The sequence below is a fragment of the Crinia signifera genome, chromosome 19 (assembly GCF_055691185.1).
Source record: "Crinia signifera chromosome 19, ASM5569118v1, whole genome shotgun sequence".
Classification (NCBI taxonomy): domain Eukaryota; kingdom Metazoa; phylum Chordata; class Amphibia; order Anura; family Myobatrachidae; genus Crinia; species Crinia signifera.
Window position 1 is genome coordinate 112,480,243 of NC_139226.1, and position 25,282 is coordinate 112,505,524.

At 44.2% G+C, this 25,282-nt stretch overlaps 1 protein-coding gene and 1 pseudogene across 1 annotated transcript in view; one reads left to right on the plus strand and one right to left on the minus strand.

Annotated features, from left to right (window-relative positions):
• POU2AF1 (POU class 2 homeobox associating factor 1) overlaps positions 1 to 23,080 on the minus strand; it is a 50,394-nt gene extending 27,314 nt beyond the window's left edge. The window contains exon 1 of the mRNA XM_083163184.1: positions 21,226 to 23,080. Within this exon, the coding sequence (XP_083019310.1) occupies positions 21,226 to 21,241 (16 nt within the window). The 5' untranslated portion in view covers positions 21,242 to 23,080. The remainder of the gene's footprint in view (positions 1 to 21,225) is intronic.
• LOC146042360 (uncharacterized) lies at positions 964 to 14,004 on the plus strand (annotated as a pseudogene).
• Positions 23,081 to 25,282: the final 2,202 nt, after the last annotated feature.

Sequence of the window (25,282 nt, forward strand, 5' to 3'; positions counted from 1 at the left end):
ATTTTTCAAAACTCAACGGGAAAATAGTATTTAAAACTCGTTCTTTTATTGAATAGTTAACTCAATAATTATAGGTACTAAACTTTTTGTTTGATATCGGCTTAATTGAAAAAGAATCTAGTAATGTAGTCTCAACACTAACCAAGTGTAATGGTAACAGATGGTGTTACTTTCTGCCCTGTATGCTTTCTAGTTTTAGATACAGAACAATCTAAAGATGGATACATGCTATATGATTATCTTTCCAATCTGACTGGTTGGAACAAACATGGATGACAGACAAATGGCCATTCAATTTCAGACCATTTTTTTACATTTTTGAGAAAATGGTTGATTGTAATCTTTTCCCAGACATTAGAAGAATTTTGTTCCAACCAGTCCTATTGGAAAGGTAATCTTATAATGTGTGTCCTGCTTAAAGTTCCAATTCTGTCTTTCCTTAGGAATAAACAGTAATGCTGGGTACACACTAGAACGATTTGGCCACAATTCCCCCAATTTCTATACAATCTCCACCGATTGTATATAAATTGGGCACGTTTTGGCATGTTTTAGATCAGATTCTGATCCGATGCGCGTTCTTGCTGGTCGTTAGGATCTGCAAAATGCTGCAGTCAGGATTTGAAAACGTTCCCTTCAACTGAGTACAGATCGGGATCAGATTGTAATCGGATCGTATGCAGATCGTGCGACCATCGTATGATTGTCTCACAATCTGCTCACAATCATGATTGTTCTGGTGTGTACCCTACATAACAGTATTGAATAGTGCATGTGCAACTTTACCCCTTTTTTATTACTGCCAGTGGTAGGAGCATAACGTAACATTGTAAAAACCTACATATGAGCCTTGTGTATTTTTCTATTGAACACAGGTGTGCTGTAGCTACAACAGGTTACTGTACAAGTAGAAAGAAACTACAGCAATGGGTGATATCTTATGGATAATAACTAGACTATGAGATGTATGTACTAATGGGAACAACAGTCCACTGTATCCTTCAATCCGCTTCTCCCTCCACCTGCCCGCTCGATCCTATCCCCTCCAATATTATCCGTCGTCTCAGTCTGCTCTCACCTCTTTAATCTTTCCCTATCCTCCGGGATCTTCCCTTCCTCCTTCAAACACGCTCTTGTCTCCCCAATTCTCAAAAAAACAAATCTGGACCCCAACTCTCCATCCAACTACAGGCCCATCTCCCTCCTCCCTTTTGCCTCCAAGCTCCTAGAACGTCTGACCTATAATCGTCTCCTAAGCCACCTTACTGCTAACTCCATTCTAGACCCCCTCCAATCCGGGTTCCGCCCTTTACATTCCACTGAAACTGCCCTGACCAAAGTCACTAACGATTTACTATCGGCTAAATCCAAAGGCCTCTTCTCTATTCTCATTCAGCTTGATCTGTCGGCAGCCTTTGACACTGTTGACCACCCTCTCCTGCTCAACACCCTCCGCTCCTTTGGCATCACTGGCACGGTCTTCTCCTGGTTCACCTCATACCTCTCCGATCGCTCCTTCTCCATCTCCACTCCGAGCTCCTCCTCTCCTACTACCCCGCAGCCAGTCGGTGTTCCCCAAGGGTCAGTCCTTGGCCCTCTCCTCTTCTCCCTCTACACCACCTCTCTGGGCACCCTCATCAGCTCCTATGGTTTTCATTACCACCTTTATGCTGATGATACCCTAATCTATCTCTCCTCCCCCGACCTATCCCCATCACTCCAGTCCAAGGTCTCCGAATGCCTCACTGCCATCTCAGCCTGAATGACCCAACGCTTCCTGAAACTAAACATGGCTAAAACTGAACTTCTAATCTTCCATCCCCCGAACATCCCCTCTTCTCCCACTATCTCCATCAGCATTAGTGAAACCGAGATCACTTCCACCGACCAAACGCGCTGCCTCGGTGTCATCATTGACTCCTCCCTCTCTTTCACCCCCCACATTCGTGCTCTCTCACAGTCTTGCCGCTTTCACCTACGCAACATCTCACGCATCAGACCATTCCTCTCCACTGAAGCGACCAAAATTCTCATTCACTCTCTTGTCATCTCCCGTCTTGACTACTGCAACATCCTTCTCTCTGGGCTACCTCTCACCCGCCTCGCACCTCTCCAAACCATTCTTAATGCTGCTGCTAGGCTCATCTTCCTCTCTCGCCGCTCTACCTCCCCCCTCTGTCAATCTCTTCACTGGCTCCCCATTCCTTTCAGAGTTCTCTTTAAACTCCTCACCACCACCTACAAGGCTCTCTCCTCCTCCACCGCTCCTTACCTCTCTTCACTGATCTCTATCCACACTCCCTCCCGTCCTCTTCGCTCCATCGCTGACCGCCGACTGACCTCTCACCTAATCACCTCCTCCCACTCCCGTGTCAAAGACTTTTCTCGCGCTGCCCCCCTGCACTTGAACAACCTCCCGCCACCCATCAGGCTTTCTGATTCCCTTACCTCCTTCAAGCGCTCCCTCAAAACCAACTTTTTTCGACTAGCCTATCCCTCCTTTTAACCTCTTTTGATCCTCCTATCCTGCCTCCGTTCCCCTCCGTTCGTCCACCCACCTATTTTTAGTATGTTAACTCTTATGAGTAGGGTCCTCCTGCCTCACGTACTCACCCTACCTCTTTACCTCACCTGTCCTCCTGTCCTGTTCTTCCCTTCCTCTACTTCATCTTCAGTCTCCTCGACAATTTTGACACCTACTTCTGAACTGATGCTGATTTTATTTCTACCAGCTATACCCCTATTTATACTGTATTTTTCAACACACCCTGTACGTTACCCTATCATTTCTTTTTGTTTGCTATGTACGGCGCTGCGGACACTTTGCGGCGCCTTATAAATAAACGTACTACTACTACCACAGACGGGGCGATTCCGAGGCATTTTGTAAGTGATCTCACCAGATCGCTTAGAACAGTGGTCGGGGAACTCGGTCCTCATTACCCCACACAGTGCATGTTTTGCTGGTAACCCAGCAGGTGCACAGGTGTACTAATTACTCACAGACACATTTTATAAGGTCCGCAGGTGGAGTTAATTATTTCACTTGTGATTCTGGAGGTTATTCTGGTTGGTGCGGAACTTTCCGAATTCATTTGGAGCGGACCGCACGCCACGCTGTGCGGACATTGTAAGAAGAAACGCCCACAGGTCCTCCGCATTCGGACGGACTCACTCTTTAAGAAGAGGGTGTGTTTTCGGACTACATCCAAACTGTGCGTGTGCGGTAGCCACACACATATTCTGCACGGTCTTACAGCGGCAGAACGGACGGGAACCTGGCCGTACGCACCGATGTGGGGTATGTCCGCAAAACATACTGCTATCATCGGAACTCATACATCACACACATGACACACTTATGCAATTAGGCTACCTCATAAAAATGTTATGCTTTCCCTAAAGGTAATACATTTTTCATTTTATCCCCAAATGTGTGCTGTTATTGCTGAATGTAAAAGTGACATGTATATTTATATTAGTGATACCAATTTCTGCCCATTGCTTGCAGTGTAAATGTGTGTAAAAAATGCAGCCGTGCTTTCAGCATTTGTGTGTTTAGTGATGGTCCATTTAGGCTGCAATGGTTTCAATTGAAGCAATGAAAAGAGTGTAATTAATGAGTAATGAGTAGAGGAGTGGATTGTATTGTGTTCAGCTGACAGTGGTTCAGGTGCGGCCGTACTAATTGGGCGATCCGAATGCCTAGCGCATGACCGAGTGGTGTCCGCAAAGTGAAACTTGCTTATGAAGACCGCATATTTCCTGGCTGTTGGTTCGTTTGCAGTTGGTGTTCTGTCCGAATGCACGCCTACCAGAGATAGTGCACTCCCTCGTGTACTCCCATATTTAAGCCCAGTTTAGCCCACTTTGAAACTACGCCCTTGTGTAGGTCCGAATGACGCCCATATTACGCCCATATTTCCCGAGTGAATGCGGTGCACATTTCTGTACGGTATTAGTGAGAACGAGTACGGCGACCGTGCGTGGCACATGCGCATTGCGTTGCCTACACATGCGCAGATGGCTAAAAAACGCCATCCGAAAGAATTCGGAAAATTATGCATCGACCAGAATAATGCCCTCTGTGAGGAGACCTGTAAAACATGCACTGCATGGGGTAATGAGGACCGAGTTCCCTGACCACTGGCTTAGAAAATGTCCCTACATCGCTCCGTGCGTAGGGGACATACTGTAGTAATAGAAATGTGCTGCCCCTGGAAGGTGCAAAATAGAAGTAGAATCTTTAATAGACCTCCCATCTTAGTAAAGTTACCCCTCAGTCCCCACCTCTTTTGCTCATTCTCATTGATGCTGTGGCTCTTGATTCTGTTGAGTGGCTGATGGGCAAACCAAGATATTTGGAAGCCTTTGCTTTTCCTCTCATCATCATGTTAGTTTCAGACAATAACATTCCAGATCTAAGCTCCAGTAGTTAAATGGTTGAAATTTAATAGGATGAGTGATTCAGAAAGTGAGAGATTTGGTAAGAAAGCTCAAGGTTTTTTTTAAAGCGGCAATCATTTACACTGCAAACCCAGTTTGATTTTGCAGTGTAAATGATTGATCTCTCAATATTTCACCCATTGTGCTTAGATCTCCAACATTGAAGAGATGCCGTGAGAAACATATCTTCTATAAAGGTGGGCTTAACCTTTAAGCAGGGCCGGATTAAGGGGGGGGGGGGGCACAGGGGGTCAGTACCGCTGGGGCCCCTCAATCTAGGGGCCCCCTGTGGTTGGCATGTATTTTTTTTTTTTAGCTAAAGGTTTTGTGCATGGGAGTGGGGTAGTGCTGCAGCTTCACCTATCTGCCAATGTTCCAATGATAAATGGTGCTGAGCATCAGGAGTCAAGGCACACTGACTGCACAAGTGTGCAGTGCATTACTAGGAGTTGACTAAGTCCCATGAGACGTTGCACAAGAGGTCAGAGGCTGAGAGGCTTGTACTGAGCTCTGCTTGGTGGAGCTCATCATATGCTTTGAAACGTTGATCACCAAAGCTACCGTGTCCCGGTGTGTTTATTGATTCGCTGAAAACGAAGCCACGAGTGCCGCACCTCCAGCCTCTGTATATATATATATATATATATAATATGTTCATATTAACCCCCCCCCCCCCCTGCGTTTTGACAGTGTAATATTCTCCCATGCAGTTTGCGGCTAGTGATGACAAGTGGGAGGGGTCCCCCCTGTCTACAGTTTCCCTGCTCCTTTACTTCCCTCTTAATTTATAATAGTTGTTGAAACTGTAGGGTGTTACAGTGCATACTCCATCGTGGCTCCTTCATAGTGGTTTCAATCCTTGCCCAGTATGGCCAATATCTCTACCAACGTGGGACATAGCATATTGCTCGGGTCCAGAGAGGCCCTGCATTCATTGCTACACCATCCTGCTAAAACCATTGCCACCGCATCCCACACCGCCTCCCCATAAAAACACGCATTGTTCTCGGACACATCCCCTTGCATGTTACTGAGGGGATGCAGGTGGCGCCAGCGGCAGGGGTGTGTTCAGCGGGGCAACGCTTATCAGCTCGCTAAGCAGTGAATATCTGCTGCCTAGCAACAGGGTCTGAATTAGTCCCTTAGTTTGACTCACTTTCATCATTTGTGTTTCATGACACCAACAACGAGGATTAGATTGCCGGTTTAGTTGAAATTAAACTAATTACTAAGATATGTGTTTACAGAATTTACCTTGCAATGATGCACTTTAATAATAATCATCTGGGTCAATTAAAAATGCAAGTTAAAAATCTACTACCTCAGGAGTTTCATAACAGGGAACAGACAAACAAAGTTAAAGCCACACAGTTGATTTGTCAAACCTTGTCATTTGGTGTATTGCACTCAGCTCATTAGTCCGCTGTGCTCATTAGCTCAGCTTTCATGTTCCAATTCTTAGTATTCAGAACAGGGGTGTTCAGAACAGAGATCAATATCTTCAAAAGGAGCTTACACTTAATGTAGTGTGTAGGTGTGGAAAGTTTCATGAACAGGCGGCTATGCTTCCTGGGAAGACGCGAGACACCACTGAAGCTCTGAGAACGCTCTCTCTTCTGCAAGAACAAATAATGGGGAGGGCATATAATGTGCCTGATTCAGATCTGCTCGCTAGGCATACTTGCCTACCCTCCCGGAATGGCCGGGAGGGTCCCGCAAATCGGGTCCCCCTCCCGGCCCCCCGGGAAGGTGGGTAAGTCTCCCGCATTTTAGCCACAGTCCCTACTCCCCCCCCCCCCCCCCTCCTTCCCCGCGGTATCAATTTCCGAATTTCGCGGGTCCGTGGGGAGGGGTGGGGCTAAATGACGCAAATGGCATAATTTTGTGACATTTTAGCCCCTCACCCCACCCACGGACCCGCAAATTAATGAGGCTGCCGGTCGTGTGGGGGGGGCTTTGTGACATCAGCCTCGCCTTGCCCCCAAAACGTACCCCGTCCACCCCCCCTTCACTCCTCTCCGGACGTCTCCCGGAGAGAAATTTTCAGAAGTCGGCAGGTATGTCACTAGGCTGTGTATATTCGTAAGGTAAACCAGGTAAACGCCACCCCGCTGATCGCCCTCCCTCCCTCCTGCCGCCCGAATCACCTCACTAGCATGCTAACTCATCACCTCGCATTAGGGTGGCCAATTTTGGGATCTGGCTGCAATAAACACTGGGATTTCAATCCCAGGATTGGAGTTTCCAAATCCGGGTTTTCGGGATTAGACTGCGCATGCTCAGACGCTGCCCAGCTGTTCCCGATGCCAGACAGAGGTCACACTGTGCAGGCCGAACAGTCTCTCCGCCTGCCTGCCCACAGCCTTGCTGCACTGCTCCCCAGCCTGGCTCACAGACGCTCCGCCAGTCTCACAGCCACCCACCAACACAGCTCCCAGTAAATATGTGAGGCGACATTGTTTTTTTTAGGGAAGCCAATCCCGGTTTCCATTGATTGAGCATTTTTCAATCCTGAATTCCAGGGTCTTTGGCTTCCCTACCTCACATGCAGCTGCACGGAGGAGAAACCATTCAATGGTCCACATCACATGATTTCTCCTGCCTACGCTATGGAGACAGCCCGGACTGACTTTTCCAATGCCCAATTTTCGGGAGCCTCCTTGCCATTCCGAGAGGGTAGGCAAGTATGCTCTGAAGACTTTGGTAGAAATGTGACTATATTCCTTTTGGGTATGGATCATTGGATTGACAGCAACTCAGTTGAAAATCATTAGGTCGACATCACTAAGTCGACATACATTAAGGTCGACAATATTGAAGGTCGACATTGCTTAGGGTCATTATGTCGACAATCATTAGGTCGACCTGGGGTAGGTCGACATGGGGTTTTTCACTTTTTTTGTCTTGAATGTCGACATGGACACTGAAACATAGCACCGCGTTCCCTCACAAGGCTCGCCATGCTTCACTATTTTATTCTCCCACCAGACGCTAGTGGATGATAGGGCATGAAATACCGCCTGTCAGCACGTCGACTAAAAAAAAAGTGAAAAACCCCATGTCGACCTTTTGACTGACGACCTTCCCCATGTCGACCTAATGACCCTGTCAACCTCACCCATGTCAACCTTCAGTCATGTTGACCTTCCTGCATGTCGACCTTCAGCCATCTCGACCTTTATGCATGTCATGGACCTAGTAATGTAAACCTAATGCTTGTCGACCTAGTGACCGTGTCCCTTCCTTTTACTTATGTGACATAGGCCCTTTTTCTGGTTGGTGGGGTAATGTCCGCGTGAGGTCGGTCCGCTGATGTTTTGTGTCTGCGCATGTGCAGAGGCGTCTCTGGGCATGTGCGAGCGGGGCGTACATCCAAATCCCGCATGAAATGTGAACACTCCGAACAGGGGGAGGAGAGGGGCGTGAAGGGCTATTTGGGCTCATTACCATATGCATACGCCCCGCGTTTCATGGGTGTTCCCATGCAAATGCTGGGCGTACGCATGGTAATGCGGCCGTGACGCACGTGTAGGGGACGGACATATGACATCGCCGGATGTCAGCTGCCCGCCCAGATCCCTGCTTTTGCATGGAGAAATGTCCGTGTGGTCTGAGGTTGCGGGAGCTGGTGGAACACTCGGTCCTGCATTCGATGTTCTGCGACCATCGAATGATGGGGGAGGTTCCCTGAGATGGAGGAGGCGTATTCCGTGAAAAATACACGTGCGGTCCGTTCGGCCAGCTTCTTACCGCGTACGGACGGAGTTGGCGATCCGTATGGAAGGCGGGGTTTCGCACGCACGGTCCTGGCCGCATATTCGGATCCGGCCGCACCGATCAGAATAAGGCCCATAATTACATCATAAAGAATTTTCTGATGGAGAATATTCATCGCATGTTTATCACACACCCGCACAGTAATATGCTTATTATGAAGATTATATGGTTCATACATTTTTGTCACCACACATGAGCAATAGGAAATGAGCAATATTCAGGGTTTCACTGTTTCACCTATGAACATGTGATTTATTGTTGGTTTACAGATGTTCCAACACCTTTCTCTCCAATTATTATCTAAACGACAGGTGTCTTGGTCGACATGGGTGAAGGTCGACAGGTACCAAGGTCGACATGGGACAAGGACGATGTGGGTTTAGGTCGACGCAGCGTTAGGTCAACATGGGTTAGGTCGACAAGTTGGAAGGTCGACATGGTTATTTTTACTGGTTTTTTTTTACCCGAGTGTCGACACAGTCGACATGGACACAGTTGGAAGTCAACCGCAGCCCATCTCTGGTCGCTGATGCAAACGGGACACTGAGCGATATATCGGCACATCGCGAGCGATATATTGCTCAGCGATATATCCCCCCGTGTGTACGGGGCTTTAGTCTTACACTGCAATTAAGATTTAAGTTTGAACACACCCCACCCAAATCTGGCCCACCTGCACTGCAGCGTGGTTTCCTCCATTAGCTAAAAAAAAGTGCTTTGCGATCCGGTCTGATTTAGGCCTAATATCTGCAGTTACTTCTGTGCGTGTTTAGCGGATATAATTATGGCTGACACACGGCCTCCTCTATATGATTATTCAGAGAATTGTAATACTTCTGATTTGCTTGCATACAGGAGTAGTAAGGCATTATTATCAGACATATTAGGACTACAGGTGTTATCTGACATTATGATTTCATTTCTATTTATTTTTATTTATTTTTGTAAGTATTTTTGTAGTTAAATAATTATAGAATTGACAAAGGGGATGAAAAGGGGCATTCCCAAACAGAAATTATCTTTTCATACATTTTGTCAAGTAGGCAAAAGTTCCAGTGGATTCAGTGGTAAATTTCCCATTAGGCATGTGAATGGGGGCGGCTCGTGTTTGGGGCCGGCACACTTGGATGCTTGTGTTGGTACTGTCAGTTTGAAATGTACTAGTAATGACAAGACATTTCCACCTTTCCTTTACCATATGCCATCTTGAATGGTGTATATGGGTAGGACATGCACATACTGCCCCTGTAAACTGTCCTACTTAGTAAATATGTGTACATCTTTAAAAAAAATGTTGTAGGTGCACTAAATGAGGGCTTACGGCCAATCAGTGAATGTAATAAAGTCAGGCAAGTGGGGGCGGCCATTACTTTTGTGCCAGGGGCGCGCTAACCCCTAAATATGCCGTGAGTGGATCAGATGTTGGGGAAGGGGTCAGGTGTTAGTGCTTATTTCCTTTAGGGTGTATTTGCAGAAACATGGCATCCTGAGAGGCAGGGCTGCCACTACATATTGTGGGGCCTTTTAACTTACTGTTAGTGCCTTAAGGCCGGGGACTGGGTCTGACAGCTCCTCTCTCCTCTCAGTCACGCACGACGTGACGTCGTTACGTCACGCTGCTGGTTGGGGGCTCCTTCCTATGCAGAGTCCTGGCGGGCGGCGGCGGCTGCCTTCTGAAATTATGCTGCTGTGCATCATGTGACTGCTCAGTGAGTGCACACAGTCACAACGTGCCGCCGCGGCAACCAGGCTAATAAATGCCTGGAGCCGGGCGGCGGGCGGGCGAGTGACTGCTGCTGGGGAGAGTTGCCCGGGCCCCCAGAGCCAGCGGGCCCAGTACTCAAGTACCCCCAACCCCTCCTGTCGGTGGCCCTGCTGAGGGGTGTGGATTATATTTGTCTCTTTGGCAAACCTGTGCCACAGAGATTCCTGGATACAGCATACCACCCGATTCACTCTCAACGTCTTTGGTGTCAAGTACTGTACAGGTCGAGTCTCTTTTATTCGTGTATTCTAAAAACGAAATATTCCGAAAACCGTGATTTTTCTGAATATTTCGGTTTTTTTTTCCTCCCCGCCCCTTTTTTCATACTTACCTCGTCCCCCGATGTCCACGGTGGCCTTCTGGATCCTCTTTCCTCTTTAGCTGCATCTCTAGTCCCAGGGGTGCATTGCTTGAGTGCGTTGGTGATGTCACCGGCGTGTCCGCGCAATGCCCCGCTGAGACCGGAGATGTCAGTGAAGAGGATCCTGAAGGTCGCCGTGGATGCCGGAGGACCATCGGGGCACCACCAGGGGACCAGGTAAGTATGAAAAAATACATATTCCAAAATCCGCAAAAATCCCTAATCCAAAATGCTTGAGGTCCCGAGCATTTCAGATAAGGGATAATCAACCTGTACTAGCAAAGAAAACTTTTATACAGTATGTGGTCTTTGTTAAAGTTTTATTAAATCATGGGCCCAATTCAGGTTGGCTTAATGAGCACCTGGGATCCTGCCCATTCCGAGTGAACCAGAATGAGGGCCCATATGCCATTCATAGCTAAATATTTGTAACAGTTACCTATTATTCCTGTAATATTAATAATCATTTCATTTTTAAGAGATCACCAATGTTTTAATTCAAAGTCGGATGTTATTTCTCTCATATGGGTCCAGATGTACTAAGCATCAAAAGTGATAAAATGGAGAGTGATAAACAACCAGCCAATCAGCTCCTACCTGAAGCTGATTGGCTGGCTGTTTATCACTCTCCATTTTATCACTTTTGAAGCTCAGTGCATCTGGCCCATAATGCATAAGTAAGTGACCATTACATCACTATAATATTATAAAAAGTAGAACATTTATTTCTGCATATGTTATCAGGCATATTTATCAAAACAGATGATAGTGATGGATTTCTATTGACATTTATCACAGTAATAGAGAACCTTCTGTCACTATAAATGACTAAAGATAAAGTGATACTCAGCTGCTCGGAGAGGTTGGGAGAGGTAAGGTATCAGGTTAGTTAGTCTTCTGGGATATACATATGCATTACCCAGGTAGCTGATTTGGTTACACTTGAAAAAACATACATACACACACACACACACACACACACACACATAAACACCAGAACACACATTGCAAGAAGTATTGGCAGTGTATAAGCCTTGTGTACTCTGAAATGAAAGTGAGGAGCAAATAAACAATAAAACATAATAAAGCATCCATTGGGCCATTTTATGCTAAAAAAAATTAAATCTATATATTTTTTATTTTTACATCCAGTTTTTTTGTACAATGTGGCATTTTTTGTACAATGGAAATGTTGTTTTAGGAAGTTTTCCCAACACTGTTACAGAAAGTAGCACAATTGTGTGTGTGTGTGTGTGTGTGTACCAATTGTGTGTGTGTGTACACTCAGTAGTTGCATTATCTGTAATGTAGTGTATTTCCATATGTGGAGATTCAGACCCATTGAAATAGTCAGACATGTTGGCAATATAATATAAAATGGTGGAATTTTCTTGTCATAAAGGTAGAAAGAGGTACAGTATGATGAGGTAAGCAAAAAATGGCTAAGTAAACTTAAAATAAGTGCATTCTCACCCAGTCACTGGTGACCAACCCTCTTTTAGAGCAACTTAGAGTGGTGTATACAAAACACAAAAGAGATTAAAAGCACACAGACCAGCTGAAGGAAGGGGCACCTAAAAGCAATACAAGAATCTAATAACTAACAACTGACTTTATTTGCCTCCAACCAACCAGCAAACAACTAAACACACAAACTAAGATCTAGCCTAACAGGCCACCAGGGTGGCAGAAGAACTCAAGTGGCCGATCGAAGGAGCAGCGCTGAGTTTACAGTGAAAGAAATTGACCAATTAGCAATGAAATATTATTTTATGTAACAAATAAAAATAAATAATACATACAATCACATATAATATGACATAATAAAAAGATAAAAAATATATATAAAAATTCTCACTCTCGGATTGGATCAGAATCTCGGGTGGCCAATGTCCAATTTGATGTCAGTCCAAATGGAAAGTGCACTTAACCATAGATTTTTCTGCTGAATTGGGAAAACAAAAATCAGAAGTTTGGTTGGAAGGAAATCCACCGGTCCTCTCTATAGATGCGGATGGGTGTTGGTGCCGCTGGAGGAGTCGATGGAGGAATATCCGTACTGTAACCCTCAGGGGTTCCTCTATCAATAGGATGGAAGACGTCTTTTGGCTCAAGGCCCAATTTGGACACCTCCTATTGATGGTAGGGAAATCACAATGGATGTTATAGAGGAGGGTGGGCGTCTGTTCTCCAATCTGGACTTGATTTTGGGGGGGGAAGGCAGGACTCTCTGACAGGTGGCTGGGATGGTAGTCTGCTCACCTGGAGGGACACACTGCCAGTAACCCCAGTCGCTTTTGATGGAGACGGCCAAGCTCTTAATGCAGATACATTAATCTCAAACAGGTGGCAGAGGATGGCGTGGCTCACCTGGAGTTAAGTGTGCTGAGGGGAATCCTGGAGGGGAAGTGGAGATGAAAGTTCCCAATTTGGAGCAGCAGTGGGCTGAGAATGGTTGGATGTCCAATCTGATGAGAGTGAGAGGCTGCACCTTGTATGATGAGGTAAGCAAAAAATGGCTAAGTAAACTTAAAATAAGTGCATTCTCACCCAGTCACTGGTGACCAACCCTCTTTTAGAGCAACTTAGAGTGGTGTATACAAAACACAAAAGAGATTAAAAGCACACAGACCAGCTGAAGGAAGGGGCACCTAAAAGCAATACAAGAATCTAATAACTAACAACTGACTTTATTTGCCTCCAACCAACCAGCAAACAACTAAACACACAAACTAAGATCTAGCCTAACAGGCCACTAGGGTGGCAGAAGAACTCAAGTGGCCCCATGACTTTGTGGGCCAGATGTATCAAGCTTCAACAAGCGATATAATTGAGAGTGATAAACAGCCAACCAATCAGCTATTAACTGCCATGTTACAGGCTGGGTTTGCAAAAAATGACAGGTAGGAGCTAATTGGCTGGTTATCACTTTCCACTTTATCACTGCTTAAAGCTGTATACAGCTGCCCCTAAGTCGAGCTTAAATAACTCCAATCCTCAGCAGGCCATTAGTGACTACCTAACCAGAGTGGGACTCCCTCGCCTCACGGAACAAGATAGTGAGGTTCTAGAGAGGCCCTTTACTTTGAAGGAACTAGAGGAAGCCATTAAATCATCCCCTTCTGGTAAGAGCCCAGGGCCAGATGGCTTTAACACTACACACTACAAAGCCTTCAGGGATAAAACTGCTTCCATTACTTTTAGAGGCCTTCAACACAGTCTCAGAGCAATCCCCTTTCTCTACACAATCCTTAGAAGCCCATATCATGGTGATCCCAAGGAGGGCAAGGACCCCTACCTGTGCCCCAGCTACCGGCTGATATCCCTCCTCAACTGTGATGTCAAATTATTCGCTAAACTCCTCGCCAATAGGTTGAAGGTCTCTCTCCCATCTATCATACACTCTGACCATGTGGGGTTTGTGCCGGGCCGTGAGGCCCAAGACAACACTTCCAAGATACTGGCTCTTATACATCTAATCTCAACTACAAAGGTCCCTGCGATCTTATTATCTACCGACGCCGAAAAGGTGTTCGACTGCATTGACTGGGGATTTATGGCTGGGGTGCTGTGGCACGTGGGGTTGGGCCCTCGGTTTTTCCAACACATCCTCTCCCTCTACTGCTCCCCGACGGCGAGGGTTAGAGTACACTAGCTTGCTCAATTAGGCTGAATCCTAACATCTCCGGACACGCTCTAAACGGGACAGAGTATAAATTGGCGCTCTTCGCTGATGACTTATTGGCTACTATCACATTCACCTCATTACCTACACTACTAGAAGAATTTAAACTATTTCTAACTTCAAGGTAAACTACTAAATTGGTGTCCTCAACATCACAGTCCCTCCTATGACCTTAGCAGGCCTTAAAACTGCCTTCCTTTCACCTGGCACGCCTCTCAGCTGAAATATCTAGGTGTGGTCATATCCAGAGATCTCTCCAATTTGTTCTGAGCTAATTTTACGCCTCTCCTGGCTAAGATCCGCTCTGATTTAAGAGCCTGGAAGGCTTGATATTTCTCATGGTTTGGTCGACTGGGTATATTAAAAATGAACTCTCTTCCTAGGATTCTGTATCTTCTGCAAACCCTATCCATTAAGATACCACGTTGTTGGTTCCTGGAGATCCAGTCCCTTATCAGGGAATTTATCTGGGGAAGCAGCAGACCACGCTTAAAACGTAACATTCTACACAGGTCTACTGACAAGGGAGGGCTTCATCTCCCCAATATAATGGGATATTACAATGCTTGTCTCCTAGCTAGAATTCTAGAATGGTCTAGATCTGACACGGTCAAACAATGGGTACAAATTGAAAAACAGGCCCTCCCAATCCCTATTTCTATAGCCCCATACCTCCCCTAGTTCTATCCACCCGACCCCACGTTAACATGCTGGAAGCCTATTAGGAAGAACCCTTCTATTTCTTCCAGAACTCCACATTCCTGTCCTTCTTAGCCAACACTCATTTCCCCCCAGGATTAGACCTCAGAGCCTTCCACTGTTGGTTGGAGAGGGGCCTTTTTAGGATGGGACAGCTGATGAGAGGAGGAACAATCGCGTCTTTAAATGACCTACAAAGTGGATGGAACTTATCTCAAACTGAATACTGGCGATATCTTCAGGTACACCATTTCCTCAAGTCACTGGGTCCTTCTGGAACTTCTTTGTAATAGTCCCTCAGCTCCTACCCATACTACAGTATCTCTCTGATATACAACCTACTCTCTGAAGATGCAAGCCCCTATCTTTACTAAAACATGGGACTTAGAGCTGGGTGAAGTGGGGGAAAATAATTGGGTTAAGATATTTTGCTTGGCCCATGCCTGCTCTCCTAACTTTGGGGTCCGGGAGACCCAGTATAAGCTGGTATTCCACTGGTATAGATTCCCTCATGTACTCTCTAAAATGGTGATGGGTGTACCTAATATATGATGGCGCTGCTCTAACGCCCAGGGAAACCCACTTCATATATGGAGGCAGTGCTCACTCCTCCATCCATTTTGGTCAGAAGTCCTGAAACTCTCCGCTATCATCTTAAGTGAACCTATCCCCTCTGATCCATTGTTCTGGCTATTCCACCTGTCCTCTGCCCCGATCATGAGATACAAGAAATCCTTGCGTTTTCACTTGAATAATGCGGCTAAGTCAGTCATTCCTCATCTCCTCCAACAATTAGAGACTGGCTTACCAAAGTTGATTCTTACAGGCATATGGAAGACATTGTATCCTCTGCGGAAGATACTTACAGTATGTAACATTCAGAGACACATGATTCCGCTGGATGGACTTCAAAGACTTGAAAACTTTTAAGGACATAGTTGCGTCCCCAACTCATCCCACTTAAGGAACAGGGACCCTTTCAACCCGGCTCCTTTTGGTTTGGAAGTAGACTAAACTATGCCCAGTTCGGCCTACCTTGGGTCCCACGGGGTGATATTATCCTCCTATCCTTACCATTTTTATCTATGTTCTGACAACCCCACATAGGAATCGGAGCTATCCCCTATATCCACCCACACCCCTCACCCCTAGTCTTTTTCTTCTTCTCTTCCCCCTCTCCCCCTTCCCCCCCCCCTTTTTTTTTCTCTAACTATTATTTTATGTTAATTTATTTTCTTTCTCTCTCGTCCTTTCTCTTCTCACTTTTTTCTTGGTTTCTATACATTTATTTCACTTATTGCATTTTAATAGTAAACATATAGTGTTCATTGTTTTCCATAGCATGCTCTGTACTATTTGTTTATGTATTTTGATGATAATAAAAATCATTTTGCACTAAATAATTCCAATCCACATAAGTGTGCCCCAATAGAAATGGTCTTTTATGCTATCAGTCACCCTAAACCTCACTCAACTTTATAAATTTCGTTTTATATTTTTTTTAGTTGCCTCGGCCGTGTTTTAATACGCTTGTCTGTAAAACTTCACGATCTTCGCTTGTAAACTGTGGATTTGTATAGAAATACAGAAGGACAAATTTTTGCTTTTATATATAAGATGATGGATCAAGAAAAACACAGAAAAGTTGCTAAATCAGTGACAACAAATGCAGGGTTAATTTGTGACTCAAACATGTACAGGAAATATTGTGGGTGTACAATAGATTATGCTTTTACGGAGATAGATAGATAGATAGATAGATAATGTAGATATAGATAGATAGATAATGTAGATATAGATAGATAGATAGATAGATACCGTAGATAGATAGATACCGCAGATAGATACCGCAGATAGATAGATACCGTAGATAGATACCGCAGATAGATAGATACCGCAGATAGATAGATACCGTAGATAGATAGATACCACAGATAGATAGATACCGTAGATAGATAGATATATAGAGAGATAGATACCATAGATAGATACTACAGATAGATAGATACCGTAGATAGATAAATAGACATATACCGTAGATAGATAAATAGATACCATAGATAGATAAATAGATACCATAGATAGATACGGCAGATAGATACCGTAGATAGATAGAGACCGTAGATAGATAGATACTGCAGATAGATAGATAGATAGATAGATAATGTAGATATAGATAGATACTGTAGACAGATAGATAGATACCGCAGATAGATAGATACAGTAGATAGATACCATAGATAGATACCGCAGATAGATAGATACCGTAGATAGATAGATATATAGACAGATAGATACGGTAGATAGATACTACAGATAGATAGATACCGTAGATAGATAGATAAATAGACATATACCGCATATAGATACCATAGATAGATAGATAGATAGATAGATACCATAGATAGATACGGCAGATAGATACCGTAGATAGATAGAGACCATAGATAGATAGATAGATACCATAGATAGATAAATAGATACCATAGATAGATAGATACCATAGATAGATACGGCAGATAAATACTGTAGATAGATAGATACTGCAGATAGATAGATACCGTAGATAGATAGATATATAGACAGATAGATACCGTAGATAGATACTACAGATAGATAGATACCGTACATAGATAAATAGACAGATACCGCAGATAGATAGATACCATAGATAGATAAATAGAAACCATAGTACCATAGATAGATAAATAGAAACCATAGATATATAGATAGATACCATAGATAGATAAGGCAGATAGATACCGTAGATAGATAGATACCGTAGATAGATAGATAGATACCGCAGATAGATACAGTAGATAGATACCGCAGATAGATAGATACCGTAGATAGATAGATACCGCAGATAGATACCATAGATAGATAGATATATAGACATAGATACCGTAGATAGATACTACAGATAGATATATACCATAGATAGATATAATAGATAGATGCAGCAGATAGATACCGTAGATAGATAGATACATACCATAGATAGATACTGCAGATAGATAGATACCGCATAGATACCGCAGATAGATAGATAGATACCGTAGATAGATAGATACCATAGATAGATACCACAGATAGATAGATACCGTAGATAGATACCGTAGGTAGATACAGGTAGATACCGCAGATAGATAGATAGCGTAGATAGACAGACAGACAGAGAGAGATTGGATATTTTAGCAGCTTGTACATGACTGTCCGTGTAATGTAATAAGTGTGAGGACAGCTTGTTACTTTATCATTATGAATCATTGCAGATGTAATTACACTGATGATAATGTCTGTATTACACAGGCTATTTATTGTTGACTTCAGAACAGTGTAAAAAGTGTCATAAAACCAATATTTCACTCCTTTTTCAAGTTAAAGATTTCTTTAATAAGGTATTATTGGGTTACCATTACTATTTGGGATACCGGAGGTCAGAATACCAATGCTAAATACCCGATAGAGGGAATACTGACAGGTCAGATAAGTATACCCCCCACCCCCTCCCCATCCTAACTCTGCCTCCCCGCAGCTTAACTTTAATCCTCCCACACCCACAGCCCGATCCTAAGCCTCCCAATTAGTGCCTAATCCTAGGCCAAGTACCCCCTGCCTAAACCTAACCCTTCACCTCATAGCCTAACTCTAAGATCCCTTCTAAGTGTGTAATGCTAATCCCCCTGCCGCCTATCCCTACAGTCGTCCGTCCCCCCCATAGAGCCTAAACTTAAACATTTACATTGTTAATTGTTTCAATAGAGGTGTCTAAGTGTCTCTTCTTAAAGTGTGACAGAATATGCTTATGGTATATAAATCACTCAATACATAAAGATATTATACCTATATTACTGTATATTGAAAGATCAATAAGAAATACACCCACTGCTATATTAGATTAGAATGAAAATACATTGATAAGAGCTTTTCCAGTAAAGTTCATTAGATTGTAGAATATGCAATGCTATATAAGCACAGCTGCCTACGCCCCTGAATTATATGGAAGCAGATAATAATAATAATTTGAATGGGGGAACGATGTTTAGCATCAGCGCATGAGTAAAAGCCTTTATGCACATGTGCAGACACTTGGGGGGAAATTTACTAAAGGAAATTTGTAAATAAATAGGTGTATTTGTATCCAGAAATACACTTATTTTTGACATTTACTATCCCAAAAATACGGCAATTCATATTCGTATTGATAGCACATCAATACGAATATGAATTGTCGTATTTTCGGGATAGTAAATGTCAAAAATAAGTGTATTTCTGGATACAAATACACCTATTTTTTACAAATTTCCTTTAGTAAATTTCCCCCTTGATGCGAGCAGGCATGGCAAATTGGTTATTTGCCAGCCTGTTCACACCTAGCAGTGAGAGCGGGGGGCACGGGGCAGACGCGGTGGGCTAGGCCCATGGGAAAACCCAGCGTTTTATGGGGCTTCCCATGCTAATGCTGCCATGAAATGGCTGCGGGGGGCGTCACCGGGTGGTCGGCAACCATCGAATGATTTCCTCCGTGCACGCGAGCTGCGAATGGATGTTTATGGTAAACATCCATTCGCACAAGTGCGGGGGAACTCGGTGTCAGCGGAGGGGGGGGCAGCGTTCGTGCGGGCGCCGTTTCAAGCACTCGCAAAGCTGCGAAATTCGCAGCTTTGAGTGTGAACTAGAATAACCTAAGTACAACAAGGATGTATTCCTCATAGAAATCCTTTATTTTGTGATATGCAGGCTCAGTGGCGCCACTCAAGGTCCCTTAAAGCCCCCCTACAGCTGCCCCCACAGCTGCCTGAAGCTTTATGGGCAACGAACAGGCCTTCGTCTTTACATCACAAAATACAAAACAAGCTGAAGAAGGGACATTAATGAAATGCTGAATAAACAGGAAAGTCTCGTTTATTTTTAGAGGATTCTAGAGCAGAGTGCGCTCAAACTGTATCAAGAAGAGACTTCCATGGAGTCTGCGCCACAAAACTGAGAGTCAGGTGCATTCAGGGAGATTCTAGGTCCTGTTAATAGTCCTTCATCTACAGATTGCAGTAATGTAGTAGGACAGTAAGGAATCAGAAGATGCTTTGAAAAGGTCCCTGGTCATGTAATGCTTTGAAAAGGAGTAAGCCAATCTTGAAAATGATATGCCATCTTACAGGCAGCCAGTGGAGGAAACAAAGTAACCGAAGTTACGATTGAGCGCTTATTTTGAAAAGTTGCCCAATAACAGCTGCTTTAAATGTGAGGGTAGTCAATCCTCACCAATGATCAAAAAAAATAATAATTATAATGACTGTGGAATACACATATGCATATAAAGCAGCGCAGAGTCACTTATAACGTATATAAACAATTTTTAATAAAACATAAGAATATAAAAACATAAAAGCATTTCAGCAGACTGATACAGACAATAAAGATACTAATGCCTAAAGGATGTTGGTATTTGATGGGCACTTGTTCCTAGATTGCCTGGGAAAGCAGATGGTAATGTCATATAATCACTGTGAATACGGAGGTAAGGTGGTCTCCTGGAGGTTTTAATAGTTACCGAACCAATCGCCACAAGTTGAGAGAAGGCCAGTACCCCTTAGGGTACTGGTGTTTAGATCCCCTTTCTCCTTGTAGGATATTAAGCAATCAGTTGTAGTGGGTAATTTGCAATCCCCCTAACTAGAGAATGTCCACCTTTAAGCAATGAATCCCCTCCCAAGGTGTATTGGTGACCCGGGCTGGTTCAAGTGGCAATCCTTAGATATTTCTTTAGGCAAATTGTGAAAAGCACCTGACGCGTTTCCCTGCCCTGCATGGCAGCTTTATCAAAGGTCAATGGTATGGAACAGGGCTGGTTGGTTAATAGCCTGGCAGCTGCATTTTCTGCCCACTGCAAGCAGTGCAATCATTTTGCTGGGAGACCAAGGTAGAGGGCATTGCAGTAGTCTAGGCGTGATCATACAAGTGCAAGCCTGACTTTAGGCGGATCCCCTAATGGGATCAAGGCTTGATTCTGGCAATGTTCCTCAGATGAAAGAACTAGGTTTTGATTGTAGCTGATATCTGATGTTTAAATCAGGCCACCATCCAGGACAATGCCGAAGTGCATTACATCTGTCACTACTGTGTCTAGGACACCTTGTGTTCCAAAAACTGCTGAGTTAGACATTGTCTCAGTTATTTAATTTATGTATTCAATGTGTTTGCTAGAATTAGAAGTGTGAATATGGTCAGATTTAAATATTTTTTTGCATTGTGATCTTTACAAGAAATTTTTTCAACACCATTTTGGTTAACTCTATTCTTAATTTAGCTTTGTGACTATGACAGTTCAACATTATCACCTACATATTGCAGTGACAGCATCCGTATAACTACGCAAGACCTAATGCATAGTCTCATCTGTGTCACTGCAATGTGGTTAGAAACTTTATCAGCAGGTGTAATATTTTCAGCTGTCTAACTGTATATTAACACAGTAAAATAAAAACTTACATTTTTGCCAGTGCATGGTCTGTGGCAGCAAGCCGGAGTTTTTCTTCTTTGAAGTAGGCAGTTTGGCTGTTTGAAGGCACTTAGATGTGGAACTTTTTTCACCTTTCAAGGCAGAGCAAAGAGTAAACCAGAGACAATCTCCTTCGGGGTTTTATAACCCCAACTGCCCGATTGGTCCATGACATCATCACATGACCACAAGATGCATCAAACAATCTATACACATGAAAGAAAACTAAATTTTTTTAGTCCATAGAACTTCAGTACTAATTATATCCACAGGTTCAGAGAGCTGCTTTATATAAAGATGAATAAACTTGAAACTAATATAGTACACCAAGGTTTAGGATAAGTTATGTTAACTGATAGATTTATAAAAAAAGTATTTGTACGTGAACCAATTCCATCCACCCAGTGTTTTATTTCTTACTCTGGAATATGCACATTGAGCATGACTATATGTAATTCTTTATGTAAACTAAATAACAGTCTTCCACATTAATTCAGTTAACATAATTTGTTTTGTTTTGCCTGCTTTATTGAGCCGTCCCTAAGGACATTAATACAGTGAGGAAGCACCTGGGGGCTCTTCAAGCATCACTGAACCTCAAGCCTCTCTATCTTAGTTTTTTAAGGCAACAGTTCTCAAATGTTGGTTACATAAAGCCTAATTTAGATATGAAACATGCTTTCATTGTTCAGACGTGATAGTTTTTGGTAAAATGCTCTCATATTTGAAACACAGATGTAATTAAAGGAAATAGTTGAACACTGCAAAAATTCTGTAGAAAAGTGAAATAGATAAAAATATTCAAAGGCGTTTTTACAATACTTTGGGCCCTATAGACAGTACCATGCACTTGGTGTGTAACAGAGGGTACACACGGTGAGATATGCACTATTTTTCTATTTGATTTTGCTTACAGAAGCAAAATAGAATCGAAATTGTGAATGTGCATCTAATGGTTTTTCCACATTCAATCCAGATTTGATCACTCCTGTGTAGTGTAAATCTTGGCGGCAAGACTATGTACAGCAGGGCTGCCATCAGAAATTGCAGGGACCGGGACTCACACAATAGGCAGCCCCCCCTCCCCCAGCACACACAAAACAAAACTACATTGTGATGCGGTGGGCGCAGCTGTGGATAATGTGGGTGGAGCTACAATGGGGATTGGTCATCAATAGGTGTGTCAGTCAATTTTACAAAACAATATCAAAGTGTGGGCATAGGTGTGCGCACATTGAGTGTTAGGGGTGCACAGGCACCCCCAAATGCTTTGCCCACCCTTATGAACACCTCCCTGCCGCTACCTTTTACCAATTTTGAGAACTGTAACTGCTGCTACCTTTTCTACCTTTTTAGAACTGTATTCCATTAAAAGAAGTGCCCATCAATCAATATGTGTATTTTGCATTGTTATTTGTACTAGACTATTAAACTATTGTCATATCACTACATACTGTACCTGTGTCATCCATATATGTTTATGACTTTATTTGCTTGTACTGTTACACAGAGTAATTAGAAGATTAAAGCTGAAATAGGCAGGATATAATGGTGTGGCTGAGAGACGTTTTATATTGGAGCGAGTGCCAATAGATGATGTTATAGTAGACACGCCTGATTGTCAATGTTAGTCATACCCAATAGGTGGTGCTAGGCACACCCCTTTGACAGTGTACCACCTAATAAAATGTGCTGTGCACGCCTATGAGTGTGGGTGTCAAAATGTCAATCAATCTTCATAGTTTTTTGGGGGGTATTTTTAAACAGCTATAGTGCAGCAGGTAGAAAAGTTGCAGTAGGAGCACACACACACAGACTTTCCATTCCCTCCAACCCTAACCACTCACTCACCCAGTGTAAATCATAGGGGTAGTAGCTGTCAGAGGCCTGCTGCTGCCACCAAGCACTATAGAGGGAGGCAGGAATCCCGGACAACAAAGGGACGAGATGTGGTGATGATTTATGGCAGGCATTTACAAACTGTGGCCCTCCAGCTGTAGTGAAACTACAAGTCCCATCATGCCTTGCCACAGTTTTTCAATTAGTGAATGCTAAACCTATGGCAATGCATGCTGGGATGTGTAGTTTCACAACAGCTGGAGGGCCACAGTTTGGACATGCCTGATCTATGGGAATGCAGCCATAGCTGAGCGGGCATTGGGGAGGGAAACTGAACATGTTAGTAAGTAAACGATATAAACAAGGAGCATATTTACCAAGCACTGCAGCAGTAACTTGACCTTCCAGACAGTCTTCCTCCATACTCCTTCACATTGAATTGACATTATGGCATCCAGTTTACTGTAAAAGAAGAAATCTAGGTACTTGTGTATTATCAGGGCACCTGGCTACGCTACGTTTTCAACATAGGCTAAGCTACGTTGTCAGCGTAGCCAGCCCCGTGTTAATACAGGAGGCAGCTCTGGGAGCAGGGTGGTGTGGTTTATACTTACCCTCCTCCGAGCGGCGATCCCCGATGACTCCCCGGCAGCAGCGACGGTTGCTCCCCGAGGCAGTGATGGTCACACCCTGGCGGCAGCATTCAGTCCCCCTCCTCCGGCACTCGTAGCGGATGCTGTTCGTAATTCAGTGTAGTGCCGCTGGCGGCGCTTCACATGGTTTTCCTGCTCCCCCAGTGGCACTGCGCTAATTGCGTACAGCATCCGTGGCCAGTGCTGGAACAGGGGGACTGAATGCGACTGCCGGGGAGTCACCGTGGATCCCAGCGTGAGTCAGCGGGGATCGACGCGGTGCCCGGGCCAAAGGAGAGTAAGTATAGACCAGCCATTTTACCCCCACTATCCACATCATACCCCCACTATCCACGTCATACCCCCAGTATCCACATCGGCGTGGAGCTGATTTTCTACAATGTGCCGAGTGCAGCGAGCCACTGAGCCCGAAGCATGGCCAGTGCAGCGTGCCCCGCGAGGGGATGCGTATCCGCAAATTTGAATAGAACAAATAGACAAAATCTAACCAGGTGTACGGGGCTTTACGTTTCAGGTATTGCACCGCCATTTGACATACTAACCTACTTTGTGGTCTATGGGGTAAATTTACCAAGGCTTCTGAAAATCAAAAAAGGTGATGTTGTGTATTGCAGCCAATTAGATTCTATCATTTCTTTATTGAATCTTAGAAAATAAAAGACAGAATCTGATTGGTTACTATGGGCAACATCACCTCCGTTCATTTTAAGAAGCCATAGTATGCCCTAAGCCTTGGAGAGTGATAAAGTGGATGGAGATAAGGTACCAGGCCATCATTTCCTAACTGCCACATTACACGCTGTGTTTGATAATTAACCTGATTGGCTGGTACTTGATCTCTCTCCACTTGCCTCTCTCCAATGCTTAGTACATAGAATCCATTATCAATCTTCGCTTTTGCTCTCTCTCAAAGGCTTAGGACATATACTTTACATATCCCCACAGCCTGCAAAATAGCAGGAGATGACTGGTACTTCGGGCCTTATTCAGACCTGTTCGCTAGGCAGCATATATTCGCAGCCTAGCAAACAGGTAAACGACACCAGCAGCCCCCTCCCCCACTGCCGATCGAATCCCCTCACTAGCATATACGAGCGGACGTCAGCCGCCTGCTCCAAGCAGGCATCGAAACACCGTTTATGAGCACGCCCGGAGAGAAGACTGTCAGCAGCACTTCAGGGGGCGGGGCCTGATGTAGCTGTCAATTCGCAGGTCTACAAGGAGGGGGCATGGGCTAAATGATGCGATGTGCATCTTTTGAGCCCCTCCCCACAGAAAGCAGCAATTCATGGGAAATTACTGCTGTCGCGGTTGGGGGTTTGGGGGAGATGGTAGCTGTATCCAGGAGGGTGACCCGATTTTCGGGAACCTCCCGGCCATTCCACGGGGGGTAAGCAACCCTGATTTCATGTCTGTTGTGTGTGCAGGTTTAACAATATCGGTGTATCTTACCTAACCACAGCATTATCCTATAGCACACCCTTTAGTTTGTATGCCGATAACAACTAAATAAGTGTCAGTTTACAGAAGTGTCAATCAGTGATTTGTCAATGTT